Here is a 16,222-nt window from a genome sequence, read left to right on the forward strand (position 1 = left end):
CCCAGAAGTCATTCCTTGGGTTGTTTTTCTTGAGTGCTAGTGTCTTTCAACAGCGGTACACGAGACAAACACACACACACTCCCGGTGAGATGCTGTCTGACACTTTGGTATGTAATTACAGGATAAATATAGCACAATGCAGGTTTAGGTGGAAGCACACTGCTCTATTCTTTCTACTAGTAAATCGCCTTCACATCGAATAAAAGCTATTCTCTGAGATTTCTGAAGCTTTTTGTCCACTTTGTTGATGTTCTGTTTGTTAGGTCAGGTTTAATAATGCATTTATGAGTTTTGGCAGGGTAATGTTTTGCAATTGGGAGATTCTGCCTTCACATGAGGGATGAAGAGTCACCAGAAACACGATAACAGACTATTCACACTGTCCTTCAAGGCTTCATCTATTTATTGAGCTTTTATTTGTACAGTTCTGACATCTTTTTTTGCCCAAAGCATTAACAAGTACACATTTTACAGTAAGCACATCTCTCTGATGCTGGAGATTTATAGACAGAGGAAGAGAAAAACGAGATGAGATGGGGCTTCTAGCTACAGTATGACAGACAAGTACTGTTTCTTCTCAACAGGACCAGACAAATAGGACAATATCAAATCTTTCAAGTGAATCAGTCTTCATCACGGTAATAGCCATCTCAGTCTTGCTTGTGTCACATACAGTATGACCACTGGAACATCCAATGATAAAGCCCTGGCTTTTGGGCCTCCGCTTCGATGAAAGCCAACATTAGAAGCGCATGATTCCCAGGAAAAGCTGTCGCCCTACATAGGGATTTGGTCCTCAAAGGCAGCAGTTAACACAGATGAATGGCATGCGTGCTCTGTATGCTGTGTGAGACTGATCGAAGGACTAACAGTAGACACTAACCAGTGATCATTCTCTGGTCTTCCAATAACGTTTCAAGGTTGTGGCAAACATTTTAAGAGATCATGGTATTATTGGGCAGTGCACTCTTCTTATTCACCTATTTCTATCTGATGAGATGATGCATATATGGATTGATGAGCACCACTTTCACCGTCACTGTATTTCTTTTGAGGTGCAAAACAAAGCTAATACAATGACAGTGCAAATGAAAATACAATCTTGACATAAAACATAATCCAAGTCTGTCTAACCATGATACAGTTACAGTATACAGAAAAATGTAGTCTCCAAATAGCGCAGTGCGTCTGTTCAATCTAAACCCGTTCTTTTGATTGAAGATATGAAGAAGAAAAATCCCTAAGAGATGCAAGTAATAAATTATTCTTATGAAAACATCATTGTAGATTATAGAAACGACATCAATACTGGCCAAAGGAGAACATTGGAAAATTATGAGAATGCGAGAGGTGGCCACCACAGCAATAGATGGAACACTTGAGTCAATTGGCATTTTAAGTCAAAAGTATTTCAAAGACATGGGAGCAACCTTTTTAAGAAAAAAGAAAAAAAGCTTTTTACTTGTTAATCTTTCACCACAGGTCTTAGATACACACACACAATCATTAGTTTCATAATCAATGTCGTCTTCATTACTAAAATGGACCAGCTCACGCTCTATGGAACGTGAAGGTTTATGAGGTCAGGCTGTAAAGGTCAAAAGATATTCAATGGTCAATGTGAAGGAAACACACACGGCCATGAGGACGCACCCTTCCCTTCTATACCAGCTATTTGATCCATATACTATACATGAACGAGTCTCCGACATGCAAACTTCAACATTACGATAACTCAAGCTTTCACAAACCAACGTGCTGGCGCATGGTTTCTCTCAATATTTGCTATTCGTGGTTTATGTTGGACATTTTTATCTTTCACACTTGGTGTTCAAACATTAACACTGAAAAGGTGAAATTGTTCTAATAACATTGTAGACAGTGAGTCTAATTCCAGGCAACACCAAGGCATTTATACTCTATGCTTTTGACATGAAGTACTCGGAGAAGATATTCATAGTATCAAATTTCCTGCCAAGGCAATCTTTTAAGTAGTACATCTCAGATCTTTAACGATAAAACATTAAATTGAGCAGGTCTACAGAGCTTTGCATAATCTTAAAGGGGGAAGTGTTGAAGTTTGCTTGCTCCTGGACTCTTCAGGCAAAGTCTCCAACACAGCATTGTTGTACGGAAACATACAAAACTAAAAGCATACAGAAAAAGAACATACAGTACGAGGAACCAAGTCAATAGAAATCAGAACATGCAGGTACAAAACAACAATAAACTAGGCTTGTGGCACCCTTTCACTATTTAAGTCTTCCGTTTTTTATTCGTCTGCCATCCCCTACGGAGTGTGGAGTCCTCGGCCTACGTCCTGGGACTCCAGGACACGATAACGCTGAGTCTCTTCTTCACCATGATAAGGACGGGCACTGATGGCTTCCTTGTTTTGAAGGAATTTGGTCACTTACCTTCACAAGGTGATCTCCACCACTACATACATCCCCTTCAGAAGGACACATGGAGACCACAAACACATTATGACTGATGGGAGACACAGAGGCTGCGTTTAGACAGGCTGCCAAATTCTGATCTTTTTTTTCACTAAATTGGTCTTTTGACCAATCAGATCAGCTCTGAAAAAGATCTGATATAAAAAGATCTGATGTGCTTGTTCAAAAGACTAATTAATGGAGAAGAAAAATAAGGATTGGACTGCCCGTAAAACACAGCCTTAGAGACATTGATGCAGACAGATTGGCTTCTTCTGGAGACCGTAAGCCTGGGAAACTGCATTACAATGCATGTTAAATCTTAAACTCTGATTTATTTTGACAATCAAATACAGTCTGTCAGATCTGGTTCAGACATCACTGCTCAATGGCAGTCAATGAAAGTAGGCGGAGGTGGAGGGGAAAGACAGATCAACTGTACAGGCAAGGTGAGGACAGTCCAGCTGCTTGAATCTGTGGTGGTTGATTGGTTGGTTGATGTCTGGGTGTCAAACTAAACTTGAAAAAGAGGAGTGCTTTGAAGTGCGATTTGATGTCCAGTTCTGCTTAGTCTCACTGGTCCCAGGTGGGGGTTGTGGTTCCGGCTGCTGGTACTGGAGGGCAGTGGTCAGTCCTGTTTGGTCCAGGCAAATCAGAAGTACAGCGCAGGTTCACTGTTGAAGTCTGACAGAGAGGAGCTGTCTGCTGGGGTGAGCTGAGAGATAGATGGGGAATGAAGAGCAGGGAAAGGGTGGGAAAAAAAAAATATTGCTACCTTTGTAAATCATGTGCTGTTAGGTCATTCTTATAGTGTACAAGTATCCCTGTACAAGTTAAGGATGATGAATGAATGAGTCACATCATATACTTTAAAAAGAAGCCTCACCATAACTTCCTCTGACATCTGTGCGCGCTGGGAATTGGTGCCCCCCTGGTAAACAGGGTCATCAAGCTTATGTTCCTGCCAGGTGTTAAAATCCACAGTGTGCTTGGGAATGTAACTGGACAGATCTGAAGACATAGGAAATGGGGCAAAGCCCAATGTAAATCTGTAGCACAATGGGATTACATATTCCGCATGAATTCTTGCAAGAACATGAGCTCATGTACGGGTTAGTTAAAGATTGGAAATAAGCTGTGTAATGAATAACTAATGTAGAGACATACTGCATGGCAACTGTTTACTGTTGATCGATTTTATGGGAGAGCAGATAAATAGCAACTTGTTCAGTTAGATCCCACTAAAAGATTGCTCTTGCCTGCTGAATTGACCGCTCCCGAGCGGCGCAGCGGTCTAAGGCACTGCATCTCAGTGCTAGAGGCGTCACTACAGACCCTGGTTCGATTCTAGGCTATATCACAACCGGCCGTGATCGGGAGTCCCAATTGGCTAGCGTCGTCCGGGTTAGGGTTTGGCTGGAGTAGGCCGTCATTGTAAATAAGAATTTGTTCTTAACTGACTTGACTAGTTAAATAAAATGTTAAATAAAAAATAAAAAGCAGAGTTCCTATGTGTTTGGATGTAAAGCTAACTCTGACCAGTAGGTGTCTCCCATGCTACATTATAACCATGAGCAGTTCAGCACCATTCAGCCATTTCCAGATTACTAATAGGGTGGACGGAATTCATTTCTCTCCCTTTCCTTATCTTACCCTCCTTACCATGAGAATAGGTTTTGTTTAGTCTGTTCGATTCATTTTCCTCTAACCATTTATCCTTCTCACTCCTCCGATTCCATCCCCTCTCTCTTCCTCTCACGCTATCCATTTCCTGCTTTCCTTTCCCCCTCCCCCATTCCCTCTAGTTCTCTCACCAGTGCTGTTGCTGGTGTGAGTTGGGGAACTGGTGAAGCTTGGACGAGGGATGTGGATACGGCCCACCATGCTGGGCTTATCTTCCTCTTCTCCTCCCTTCACGTCCTCCTCATCCTCCTCTTCGCTGTCCCATACGCTGCTCTCGGAGGGGTACTCATAGGTGCTTTGGATGCTCGACTCGTTGAACGAGATATTCAGCTGAAAGAGAGGGAACGGAGGAGAAGTGACTCAGTGTTTAAACATTCAAACATAAGACTCTGTGGTTAAATGCTAGGACTGTTGTTTTCTTTAGGATTTAGTGCTAGGAATTGAATATATCAGGTCATTTCAGCACTTTTAATTAGTAAGTGTACCAGAGGGAAAATGTCTGCTTCAGTTTAATTAAATGTACAAAGCTTGACATCATTAGGCTAACTCGATGCTTGGGATTTCCCTTAGCTTACCACAAGAAGCATTTCTTCATCAGCACTACAATACTAGTTCAGTATGACAGCACCCCCGGTTTATTCTGAATACTTAACTTTACCCGCCTATGATGACAGAATCATTTTATGACCACATAAAATCAGGCTGGCCTACTTTGATTGGATGCATTTAAACATGTATGTATGTATGTATGTATGTATGTATGTATGTATGTATGTATGTATGTATGTATGTATGTATGTATGTATGTATGTATGCATGTATGTATGTATGTATGCATGTATGTATGAACCAAACTGAACCCAAGCACAATATCTTTATTGATTGGGATTACCTTAAAGGCATTTGTAATTTATGATAATCTGTGTTTCATTTCCCAGTTTCTGTCTCTAGTGCCATAGCACAGGGCAGGTGGCAGCCTTGCAGGAGCTGCTGGCATTGTGATTGACGGCTGGAGAGCTCGTAAAACATCTCCATTTGGCAACACTCCAGCGTTCTACAAACATGCCACCGTGGGGTGAGACTGTTGCAATATGTTGCGGAACACGACTGTCAACTTCACAACGGCAAACAATGGTCCTAAGGCTTAAAGAAGCTCAAAACAATGTTTAACTTCAACGTCCAATAAGCTGTGACAGTTAAGTGTACAATGCAGACAGTGCACAGAGTGTACTGCTGCATCTCCCAGGAGTCAGCTGATATCAGTGCTGAGGATCTGATGAACCCCTCTCCCCCATCCCCTTCAGTAGGCACTGCTCTAAATCACCCCTAATCTCCATCACATAGCCCAGCCCTTACCCTTCTCTAGCCCCTACCCCAGCTTCAGACCCAGTCTGGCCTGCTAGACTTATGGATATAGGGGCCAGACAGGGAAAACTAAAATGTACACGGGCTAAGCATTGCGTCAATGCAATCACAAGAGATTTAAACTTTTCTCCTCTACAGACAGAATTTACAAGATGGATTAAACTCTGTTCTAAAATGGCTTCCTTTTAATCAAACTCGTCATTTGATGAAACACAATTTGATGCATATTGCCTTAGAGGTCATCGCTAATTTGGGAAAGTGTACCACCAACTGCATTGAGTCACTATCAGTGGATACTTTGAACATTTTTACTTATTTAATACGTACCTTGTACCTACGCTTGTCATGTGGAACTGCAAACTTTTCTTTGGGTGCTGATATCCTTAGTTCTTTATAAAAACTAGTGACTTCAAACGTGCACTACCACTCCATACTTAATGTTATTTAACCTGTACTTTGACAGGGAGTCATGCTGAGAAGGTCTCTTTTACAGATACGAAAAAGCACTGTTTTACATTATGAAAAGCAAAACAGAGATTCAAAACACAAATCATCGAAAACAAAACACATTCCTCAGTAAAAAAAAAAAAAAAGTCCTCAATGAGCCATCTGAATTGCCCTAGGGGCACCAAATCAGAGTTTGTGATTATTCCACAAGTAATGTGCAAAAAACCTAAAAGCAGATTTACCTAACTCAATAGAGATCGAAGAGTTAGCCATCCCTGAGACCGGGTCTGGTAGCTCGTACGTCTGTAGATTAATAACGAAGTAACATATGGCAGGTTTATGCAAGACGGCTTTATAAAACATAAAGAGTGCAATGCATTGATCTACGAGACTTCAAAGTAGGGCCAGCCTTCTTTCTGGTACAGAATGCAGTGATGTATACTGAACCTATCGCCCGTAATAAAGCTATGATAAACTGTGTCCAATAGCGTCAATACAGTGGCAGCTGCATTAATAGACAGTCTATAACCGGTATCAATGTTGACTGAATGATTTGTTTTCTGCTATTTTACAAAATACATAACCTGTTCATATACAGGAATGTTTACTGTGTACCTGTACTTGTCCTGATTGTTAGAGTGGTCAGTGAGAGTTGGAATCCATAGTTTTTAATACCAAAAAATACATTAACAGAGACACCTTGGCAGAGGTTGGGTAAAATAGTCATTTTTAAAAGGTAAGCGTTAAAGAATGGACATTTTTAAAAGTATTGACTGATAGTGACTCGATGTAGTTGGCGGTACACTCTTCTGGATGTGTCGGTGTATGATTAAGAAGAGAAAGATTTGTAAAATGTATTGTTAGTCATACTGCAGATATATACCTAGAAAATAAGGCTGGGAATTGCCAGGGCTCTCACGATACATAGGTCCAGACATGATATGTATTGCGATTCTCACAATTCTATATGTACTCCGATTCGATACTGTGGATTTATAGGGCTGGGCGATAAGGCCGAAATATTCTATCACAATATTTTTCACATTGATGATGACACAGTATTTTATGTTTTTGAATAATAATTTAAAAAAAGGTCAGTGCACACAAGGGGCACCATGTCTTTCCATACCCCAGCGAGGCAGGGGCCCCTGAGCTTTAGGGAGGCCCCAACCAAAACTGTATTGAAAACCATACCATGGGTATTTCAAAATACCCCAGCATTAAAGTATACCGCCCAAGCCAAAAACACTTTTTTAATCCTGTGATCCTATCATTCAGTTGCTGTGTGTTTGGCCTAAAATGGCCATGGCTGATCCAAAATGACAGCCGTGGCCTATCAGTGACAACGACCAAATGAGGTGCACAAATACTATTTCGGGGCACATAAATCCATTCCTTTGGAGTCTAAACCCATATCACTGGATCTCTAGCCCCAAAAACACCATCAGCTCTGTCTAAAACCCTCCATCTCACCCAAGGTTTCTGCTCAACGTAATCTCGCCAAAGCATTTTGGTGAGATTAATGTACTGCTTTAGTTGTCTCCATGCCAGAGGAGTGTATCAATAAAATCAGACTAGCCGCTGGGTTAGCTTCCTCTCTGTGTAGATCTGGGCTGAGACTTCAAGGCTGCCCCCCCCCCCCCCCTCTCGCTCTGCCCACCCGTGGCTATGAAGGCCTGTATTATTGAAGCAGAAGCGATTGCCCTCCTCCTCTCTGGGCACTGAGTCAGGCCAACAGAGGGCCGATTCAGGCCCCAGACTCTTCCCATTCACCAATGCACACTTCAGCAGGACGGACACCACAGAACCGGATTGTTTGAGCACTCTCGCTCTCCAATAACGGGACAATGCCCAAGAAATGACTCAGCGGAAGAGAAATGGCCAATTTGAGTATGTTTGGTGTTGGTTGTTCGTGATTGGTTTCCCTCAAGAGAGTAGTGAGAGTGTATAATTGTGGTGTGTTGAATATCATGTTTCTTTGTTTGCAAATCTTTGTGCGGGAGAGAACGAGAACAACCGAGAAAGAGTAACAAAGCAACAGAGGGAGAGCGTGGGTTGTCTGTATGAATGTGCCTTGGCAAATAGGCGAGATGGGAATCGAGACAGAATTGAAATTTTACAGGCCACCCAAACATGCTCTGTCCTAGTTTGGTTGAGGGTATAGAGAGACATGTTGCCCAATGACAGACGCGCACCAACAAGCGAGGGTAGAGTCTGGTCGAGTTCCTCCAGTCTGGCAGCAGATTGGAGGTGAGCTCTGCTGTGGAAGTTGGGAAGGAGCTACAGCAGCAGTAAGTACAGGGTTTGTGTGGGTGTGTGTTGTGATAGGGAGGGAGGGATTGCCTTGTTAATGCCTCTCATTGAGGTGGGTGACAGACTGACCAGATGCCTGATTAAAGCTAATCTCCTGCCAGGCAGTTGCTATTAGAATCCTACTACACTCGAGGACCCAGGCAGCCACGCACATACATTGTCACATAAGTAAAGAGGAGATTGAGCATGGATTGGAGTTACTCCACTATCGCCCACCTAAAAATGTTCATTTCAATTCCAATTTTAAACAAGCCTCAAAAAGGGAGACCAGCTCTACTAACCTGAATATAAAATAGCATCAGGAATAATTTGTTTCTGAACTCAAACAAGCATTAGAAAATCTTAAGACTGGTAGAATTACTGTATAAATCATGTAAATTACAATTATGGATAAAGACGGTGATGAAAATAAAGTAACAATCATAACCGTTTAAAACATGTCATTTATTTATATTTAAATGGTGGAACGAACAGCTGACTGAAGACTGGACGGCGTTGTTGGAAACACGCAGCTTTATGTTGTCATCCAGAATCCAGTTTCTTTTCCAAGCTATAGCACACAATATTTTACATAAAGTAGGTTTTTTTAAAGGACCAAAAGAGTTGTCTGCTTTGTGTTTACCTTTTTTTTTTTTCGAAAGGAAAATCAGGTATCGTAGGATATCGTGACAACCCTACTCAAGAGTGTGAGTCACTCCTCCACAGTTTGCCCTTTTGTAGCTGTGTGTCTCGGTCGGTCCGTCCATGTTTGTGTGTGTGTGTGTACACCTGTTGGGCAGAGAATAAGGTGTCTCTCTCCGGGCTATCATAGAGGGATTACAGTGTTATGAAGCTGAAGTGAGTCAGACCGAGAGAGGGATGGAAGATATTACAGTGTTTGTTTGCTGCCGTGTGAGTTGTCTCTTAGATAGTCGAAGAAAGAGAATGAGTGTACGGGTGAGAGATGTCAAATGAATGACAAAAGTGAGCTACTGTGCCCAGCCCCAATTAAGAGAAATGAAATGCAGAAATATGAGTCTCAAGATGAATCATCCATTACTTCATTACAATGTCAAAGCTAAGGTGAATATAAGACTGGAGTAAGAAATGTGTACACAGTGCCTTCAGAAATTATTCACACCCCTTGAGTCTTTCCACATTTTGTTGTTACAGCCTGGATTTAAAATTGATTAAATTGAGATTTGTGCCACTGGCCTACACACAATACCCCATAATGTCAAAGTGGAATTATGTTTTTAGCAATGTTTACACATTAAAAGCTGAAATGTCTTGGGTCAATAGGTATTCAACCCCTTTTATGGCAGGCCTAAATAAGCTCAGGAGTAAAGATGTGCTTAACAACTCACATAATAAGTTGCATGGACTCCCTAATAGTGAGTAACAATTTTTAAATGACTACCTCGTCTCTGTACCCCACACATACAGATAATTCTAAGGTCCCTCAGTCGAGCAGTGAATTTCAAACAGATTCAACCACAAAGAACAGGGAGGTTTTCCAATGGCTCACAAAGAGCACCTATTTGTAGATGGGTAAAAAAATAAATACATACATTGAATATCCCTTTGAGCATGGTGAAGTTATTAACTACATTTTGGATGCTGTATCAATACACCCAGTCACTACAAAGACAGGCATCATTCCTAACTCAGTTGCTGTTGAGGAAGGAAACCACTCTGGGATTTCGCCATGAGCCAATGATGACTTCAAAACAGTTAGAGTTTAATGGCTGTGATAGGAGAAAACTGAAAATGGATGAACAAAATTGCAATACGAACTTAATTGACAGAGTGAAAAGAAGGAAGAGGAAGAATATAAAATATTCCAAAAAATTCCTCCTGTTTGCAACAAGGCACTAAAGTAAAACTGCAAAAAATGTGGCAAAGAAATGTACCATTTGTCTTGTATAAAAAACATTATGTTTGGGGAAAATCCAGCACAATACATCACTGAGTACCACAGTTTCATATTATCAAGCATGGTGGTGGCTGCATCATGTTATGGGTATGCTTGTCATCAGCAAGGACTAGTGAGTGTTTTTGTGTGGAGAGTTAAGTTTCTCGGCGTACACATCACGGACAAACTGAAATGGTCCACCCACACAGAGTGGTGAAGAAGGTGCAGCAGCGCCTCTTCAACCTTAGGAGGCTGAAGAAATTCGGCTTGTCACCAAAAACACTCAAACTTTTACAGATGCACAATCGAGAGCAACCTGTCGGGCTGTAGCACCGCCTGGTACGGCAGCTGCGCCGCCCATAACCGGAAGGCTCTCCAGAGGGTAGTGAGGTCTGCACAACGCATCACCGGGTGCAAACTATCTGCCCTCCAGGACACCTACACCACCCGATGTCACAGGAAGGCCAAAAAGATCATCAAGGACAGCAACCACGCGAGCCACTGCCTGTTCACCCCGTTATCATTCAGAAGGCGAGGTCAGTACAGGTGCATCAAAGCTGGAACCGAGAGACTGAAAAACAGCTTCTATCTCAAGGCCATCAGACTGTTAAACAGCCATCACTAACATTGAGTGGCTGCTGCCAACATACTGACTCAACTCAAGCCACTTTAATAATGGGAAAATTGATGTAATCAATTTATCACTTGCCACTTTATATTATTTATATTAGATAATGTTTACATAACCTACATTATTCATCTCATATGTATATACTGTACGCCATATCAAGATGGCAAGATGCAGTAGATGGTATAGAGTACAGTATATACATATGCGATGAGTAATGTAGGTTATGAAAACATTATATAAAGTGGCATTGTTTAAAGTGGCTAGTGATACATTAATTACATCAAGATGCAGTAGATGGTGTAATTAGATGTATCACTAGCCACTTTATATAATGTTTTCATAACCTACATTACTCATCTCATATGCATATACTGTACTCTATACCATCTACTGCATCTTGCCATCCTGATGTAATGTATCACTAGCCACCTTAAACAATGCTTCTTTATATGTTTTCATACCCTACAATACTCATCTCATATGTATATACTGTACTCCATACCATCTATTACATTTTACCTATGCCGTTCTGCCATCACTCATTTATATATTTTTATGTACATATTCGTATTCATTCCTTTACACTTGTGTGTACAAGGTAGTTGTTGTGGAATTGGTAGATTAGTTGTTAGATATTACTGCATGGCCGGAACTAGAAGCACAAGCATTTCGCTACACTTGCATTAACAACTGCTAACCATGTGTATGTGACAAATACATTTGATTTGATTTAGGATGAAAAGAAACGTAATAAAAGCTAAGCACAGGCAAAATCCTAAAAGGAAAAACTGGTTCAGTCTGCTTTCCAACAGACAAATTCACATTTCAGCAGGACAATAACCTAAAACACAAGGCCAAATGTTCCAAAACACCAACTCATTCAAGGTTTTTCTTTATTTTTACATTGTAGAATAATATTGAAAAACATCAAAACTATGAAATACCACATTTGGAATCATGTAGTAACCAAATAAGTGTTAAATAAAATATATTTTATATTTGAGATTCTTCAAATAGCCACCCTTTGCCTTGATGACAGCTTTGCACACTCTTGGCATTCTCTCAACCAGCTTCATGAGGTAGTCACCTGGAATGCATTTAAATTAAACAGGTGTACCTTCTTAAAAGTTAAATTGTGGAATTTCTTTCCTTCTTATGGCATTTTAGCCAATCAGTTGTGTTGTGACAAGGTAGGGGGGTATACAGAAGATAGCCCTATTTGGTAGAAGACCAAGTCCATATTATGGCAAGAACAGCTCAAATAAGCAAAGAGAAACAACAGTCCATCATTACTTTAAGACATGAAGGCCAGTCAATCCGGAAAATGTCAAGAACTTTTAAACATTTTTCAAGTGCAGTCGCAAAAACCATGTGCTATGTTGAAACTGGCTCTCATGAGGACCACCACAGGAATAGAAGACCCAGAGTTACCTCTGCTGCAGAGGATACGTTCATTACAGTTACCAGCCTCAAAAATTGCAGCCCAAATAAATGCTGCACAGAGTTCAAGTAACAGACACATCTCAACATCAACTGTTCAGAGGAGACTGTGTGAATCAGGCCTTCATGGTTGAATTGCTGAAGAAAAAAAAATATCACTACTAAAAGGAAACTAATAATAAAGAAGAGACTTGCTTGTGCCAAGAAACACGAGCAATGCACATTAGACCGGTGGACATTTGTCCTTTGGTCTGGAGCCCAAATTGGAGATTTATAGGTCCCAACTGCCGTGTCTTTGTGAGACTTGGTGAGGGTGAACGGATGATCTCCACGTGTAATTCCCACCGTAAAGCATGGAGGAAGAGGTGTTATAGTGTCACCTGCAAATCATCCCCACACCATCTGTGATTTATTTAGAATTCAAGGCACACTTAACCAGCATGGCTCCCGCAGCATTCTGCAGCGATACGCCATCCCATCTGGTTTGGGCTAATTGGGACTATCATTTGTTTTGTTTTTCAACAAGACAATGGCCCAACACACCTCAGGTGGTGTAAGGGCTATTTGACCAAGAAGGAGAGTGATGGAGTGTTGCATCAGATGACCTGGCCGCCACAATCACCCCCGACCTCAACCAAATTGAGATGGTTTGGGATGAATTGGACCGCAGAGTGAAAGAAAAGCAGCCAACAAGAGCTCAGCATATGTGGGAACTCCTTCAAGACTGTTGGAAAAGCATTCCAGGTGAAGCTGAGAGTGTGCAAAGCTGTTATCAAGGCAAAGGGTGGCTATTCGAAGAATCTCAAATATAAAATGTATTTTGATTTGTTCAACACTTTTTGGTTACTAGATGATTCCATATGTTATTTCATAGTTTTGATGTCTTCACTATTATTCTACAATGTAGAAAATAGTAAAAAAGAAAAACCCTTGAATGAGTAGGTGTTCTAAAACTTGTCTGTTACCACGAAGACAGTGAATGTTACTCAGTGGACGAGGTACAGTTGGGAAAAAAAGACAATTAAATCAATTTTAATCCCACTTCGTATTATTTATTTTTTTGTCAAGGGGTGTGAACACTTTCTGCAACAATTTCTATAATTTTACTGAGTTACAATTATTACACAGAAAAACCGGTCAATTGAAATAAATTCATTAGGCCCTAATCTATAGATTTCACACAAGCGGGAATACAGATACCTTAAAAAAAAGGCGTGGATCAGAAAACAAGTCCATAAAAGTGTGACCACCATTTGCCTCATGCAGCGCAACACATTTCCTTTGCATAGAGTTGATCAGGCTGTTGATAGCGGGCTGTGGAATGTTGACCCACTCCTCTTCATTGGCTGTGCGAAGTTGCTGGATATTAGTGGGAACCGGAACACGCCGTCATACACATCAATCCAGAGCATCCCAAACATGCTCAATGGGTGACATGTCTGGTGAATATGCAGACCATGGAAGAAGTGGGACATTTTCAGCTTCCATGAATTGTGCACAGATCCTTGCGACATTGGGCCGTGCATTATCATGCTGAAACATGAGGTGAAGGCGGCAGATGAATGGCACGACAATGGACCTCAGGACCTTGTTGTCCGTGGCTTATGCCTGTCCATACCATTGCCCCCTTGTGGCGGTGGGGTTCTCTGCTCACAACGTTGACATCAGCAAACTTCTCGCCCACATGACGCCATATACATGGTCTGCGGTTTTGAAGCTGGTTGGACATACTACCCAATTCTCTAAAACAAATCCCTTATGGTAGAGAAATTGACATTCAATTATCTGGCAACAGCTCTGGTGGACATTCCTGCAGTCACAGCATGCCAATTGTACTGCTCCCTCAACTTGAGACATTATGGCATTGTGTTGTGTGACAAACGTGCACGTTTTAGAGTGGCCTTTTATTGTCCCCCGCACAAGGTGCACCTGTGTAATGATCATGCTGTTTAAATTAGCTTATTTATGCTACAACTGTCAAGTGGATGGATTATCTTGGCAAAGTGATGTAAACACAGGAGTGTAAACAAATTTGTGCACAAAATTTGAAAACACACACAAGTTTGTCTACACCCCTTGAAATGAGTGGATTCGGCTATTTCAGCCACACCCATTGCTGACAGGGCTCCCGAGTGGCGCAGCAGTCTAAGGTACTGCATCTCAGTGCTGGAGGTGTCACAACAGACCCTGGTTCGATTCCAGGCTGTATCACAACCGGCTGAGATTGGGAGTCCCATAGGGCGGCGCACAATTGGCCCAGCATCGTCCGGGTTAGGGTTTGGCCGGGGTAGGCCGTCATTGTAAATAAGAATTTGTTCTTAACTGACTTGCCTAGTTAGATAAAAGGTTAAATAAAATAAAAAATGTAATGTTTAGCGCAATGCAATCTCCATAGACAAACACTGGCAGTAGAATGGCCTGTACTGAAGAGCTCAGTGACTTTCAACTTCAACCGTCATAGGATGCCACCTTTCCAACAAGTCAGTTTGTCAAATTTCTGCCCTGCTAGAGCTGCCCCGGTGAACTGTAAGTCCTGTTATTGTGAAGTGGAAACGTCTAGGAGCAACAATGGCTCAGCCGCACAGTGGCAGGACACACAAGCTTAGAGAACAGGACCGCTGAGTGCTGAAGCGCGTACAAATTGTATGTCCTCGGTTGCAACACTCACTACCGAGTGGAACTGGAACCAACGTCAGCACAAGAACTGTTCGTCAGGAACTTCTCGAAATGGGTTCTCTGGAGTGACGAATCACGTGGCAGTCTACCAGGAGAACGCTACCTTCCCGAATGTTTATTGCCAACTGTAAAGTTTGGGGGAGGAGGAATAATGGTCTGGGGCTGTTTTTCATGGTTCGGGCTAGGCCCATTAGTTCCAGTGAAGGAAAATCTTAACACTACAGCATACAATGACATTCTAGACGATTCTGTGCTTCCAACTTTGCGGCAACAGTTTGGGGAAGGACCTTTCCTGTTTCAGCATGACAATGCCCCCGTGCACAAAGCGAGGTCCATACAGAAATGGTTTGTCAAGATCGGTGTAGAACTTGACTGGCTTGTACAGAGCCCTGACCGCAACTCCATCGAACACCTATAGGATGAATTAGAACGCCGACTGCAAGCCAGGCCTCGTCGCCCAACATCAGTGCCCGACCTCACTAATGGTTGTGGTTGAATGGAAGCAAGTCCCCGCAGCAATGTTCCAACATCTTTCTTGTGGAAAGCCTTCCCTGAAGAGTGGAGGCTGTTATAGCAGCAAAGGGGGGACCAACTCCATATTAATGCCCATGATTTTGGAATGAGGTGTTCGACGAGCAGGTGTCCACATACTTTTGGTCATGTAGTGTAATATTTTTGTGCGTATGGAACATTTCTGGTATTTTTTATTTCAGTTCATGAAACATGGGACCAACACTTTACATGATGCGTTCATATTTTTGTTCAGTGTAAAATAGTTGTTGCGTAAGTATTCAACCCCTATGTCTAGGCAAGCCTAAATTAGTTAAGGAGTAAAATGTATAATAGCGGTAGACATGATTTTAGAATGACTAACCCCTTCCTGTTACCCATACATACAACATCTGCAAGTTCCCTCAGACAAGTATTGAATGAAACTGCTCTTAGACAACTTAAGAAGACTCACAGCTGTAATCGATGCCAAAAGGTGTTTCTAACATGTACTAACTCAGGGAGTTGAACACTTATGCAACAACTATATTTTTGTTCTTTAATTTCTATTGATCTTTCAAAATCTTGATCTTTCCACTTTGACAGAGTATTTTGTGTAGATTGTTGACACCCACTTTGTAACACAGTAAAATGTGAAGAAATCCAAAGGGGTCTGAATACTTTTGCAAGGCACTGTATGTGAGGGAGTGAAAGAAATGGGAGAGCGAAAGTGGAGTACAAGCAGGCTGTACAGGGCTGAGAGAGAGAGAGGGAACGAGGGAGGGAGAGGAACAGGCATGCTACTAGAGACAAGACAGACCGTATTGTATATGCTCATTGAAAAA

General features: G+C 41.7%; 1 protein-coding gene across 1 annotated transcript in view; it reads right to left on the bottom strand.

Moving 5' to 3' along the window:
• Positions 1-386: 386 nt before the first annotated feature.
• LOC106563311 (taperin) overlaps positions 387-16,222 on the bottom strand; it is a 29,365-nt gene continuing 13,529 nt past the window's right edge. Inside the window, exons 2-4 of the mRNA XM_014128813.3 lie at positions 4,254-4,452; positions 3,326-3,450; positions 387-3,154 (exon numbers count right to left, since the gene is read on the bottom strand). Coding sequence (XP_013984288.3) covers positions 3,092-3,154; positions 3,326-3,450; positions 4,254-4,452 — 387 coding nt within the window. The 3' untranslated portion in view covers positions 387-3,091. The remainder of the gene's footprint in view (positions 3,155-3,325; positions 3,451-4,253; positions 4,453-16,222) is intronic.

The sequence above is a fragment of the Salmo salar genome, chromosome 11 (genome assembly GCF_965601325.2).
Source record: "Salmo salar chromosome 11, fSalSal1, whole genome shotgun sequence".
Classification (NCBI taxonomy): domain Eukaryota; kingdom Metazoa; phylum Chordata; class Actinopteri; order Salmoniformes; family Salmonidae; genus Salmo; species Salmo salar.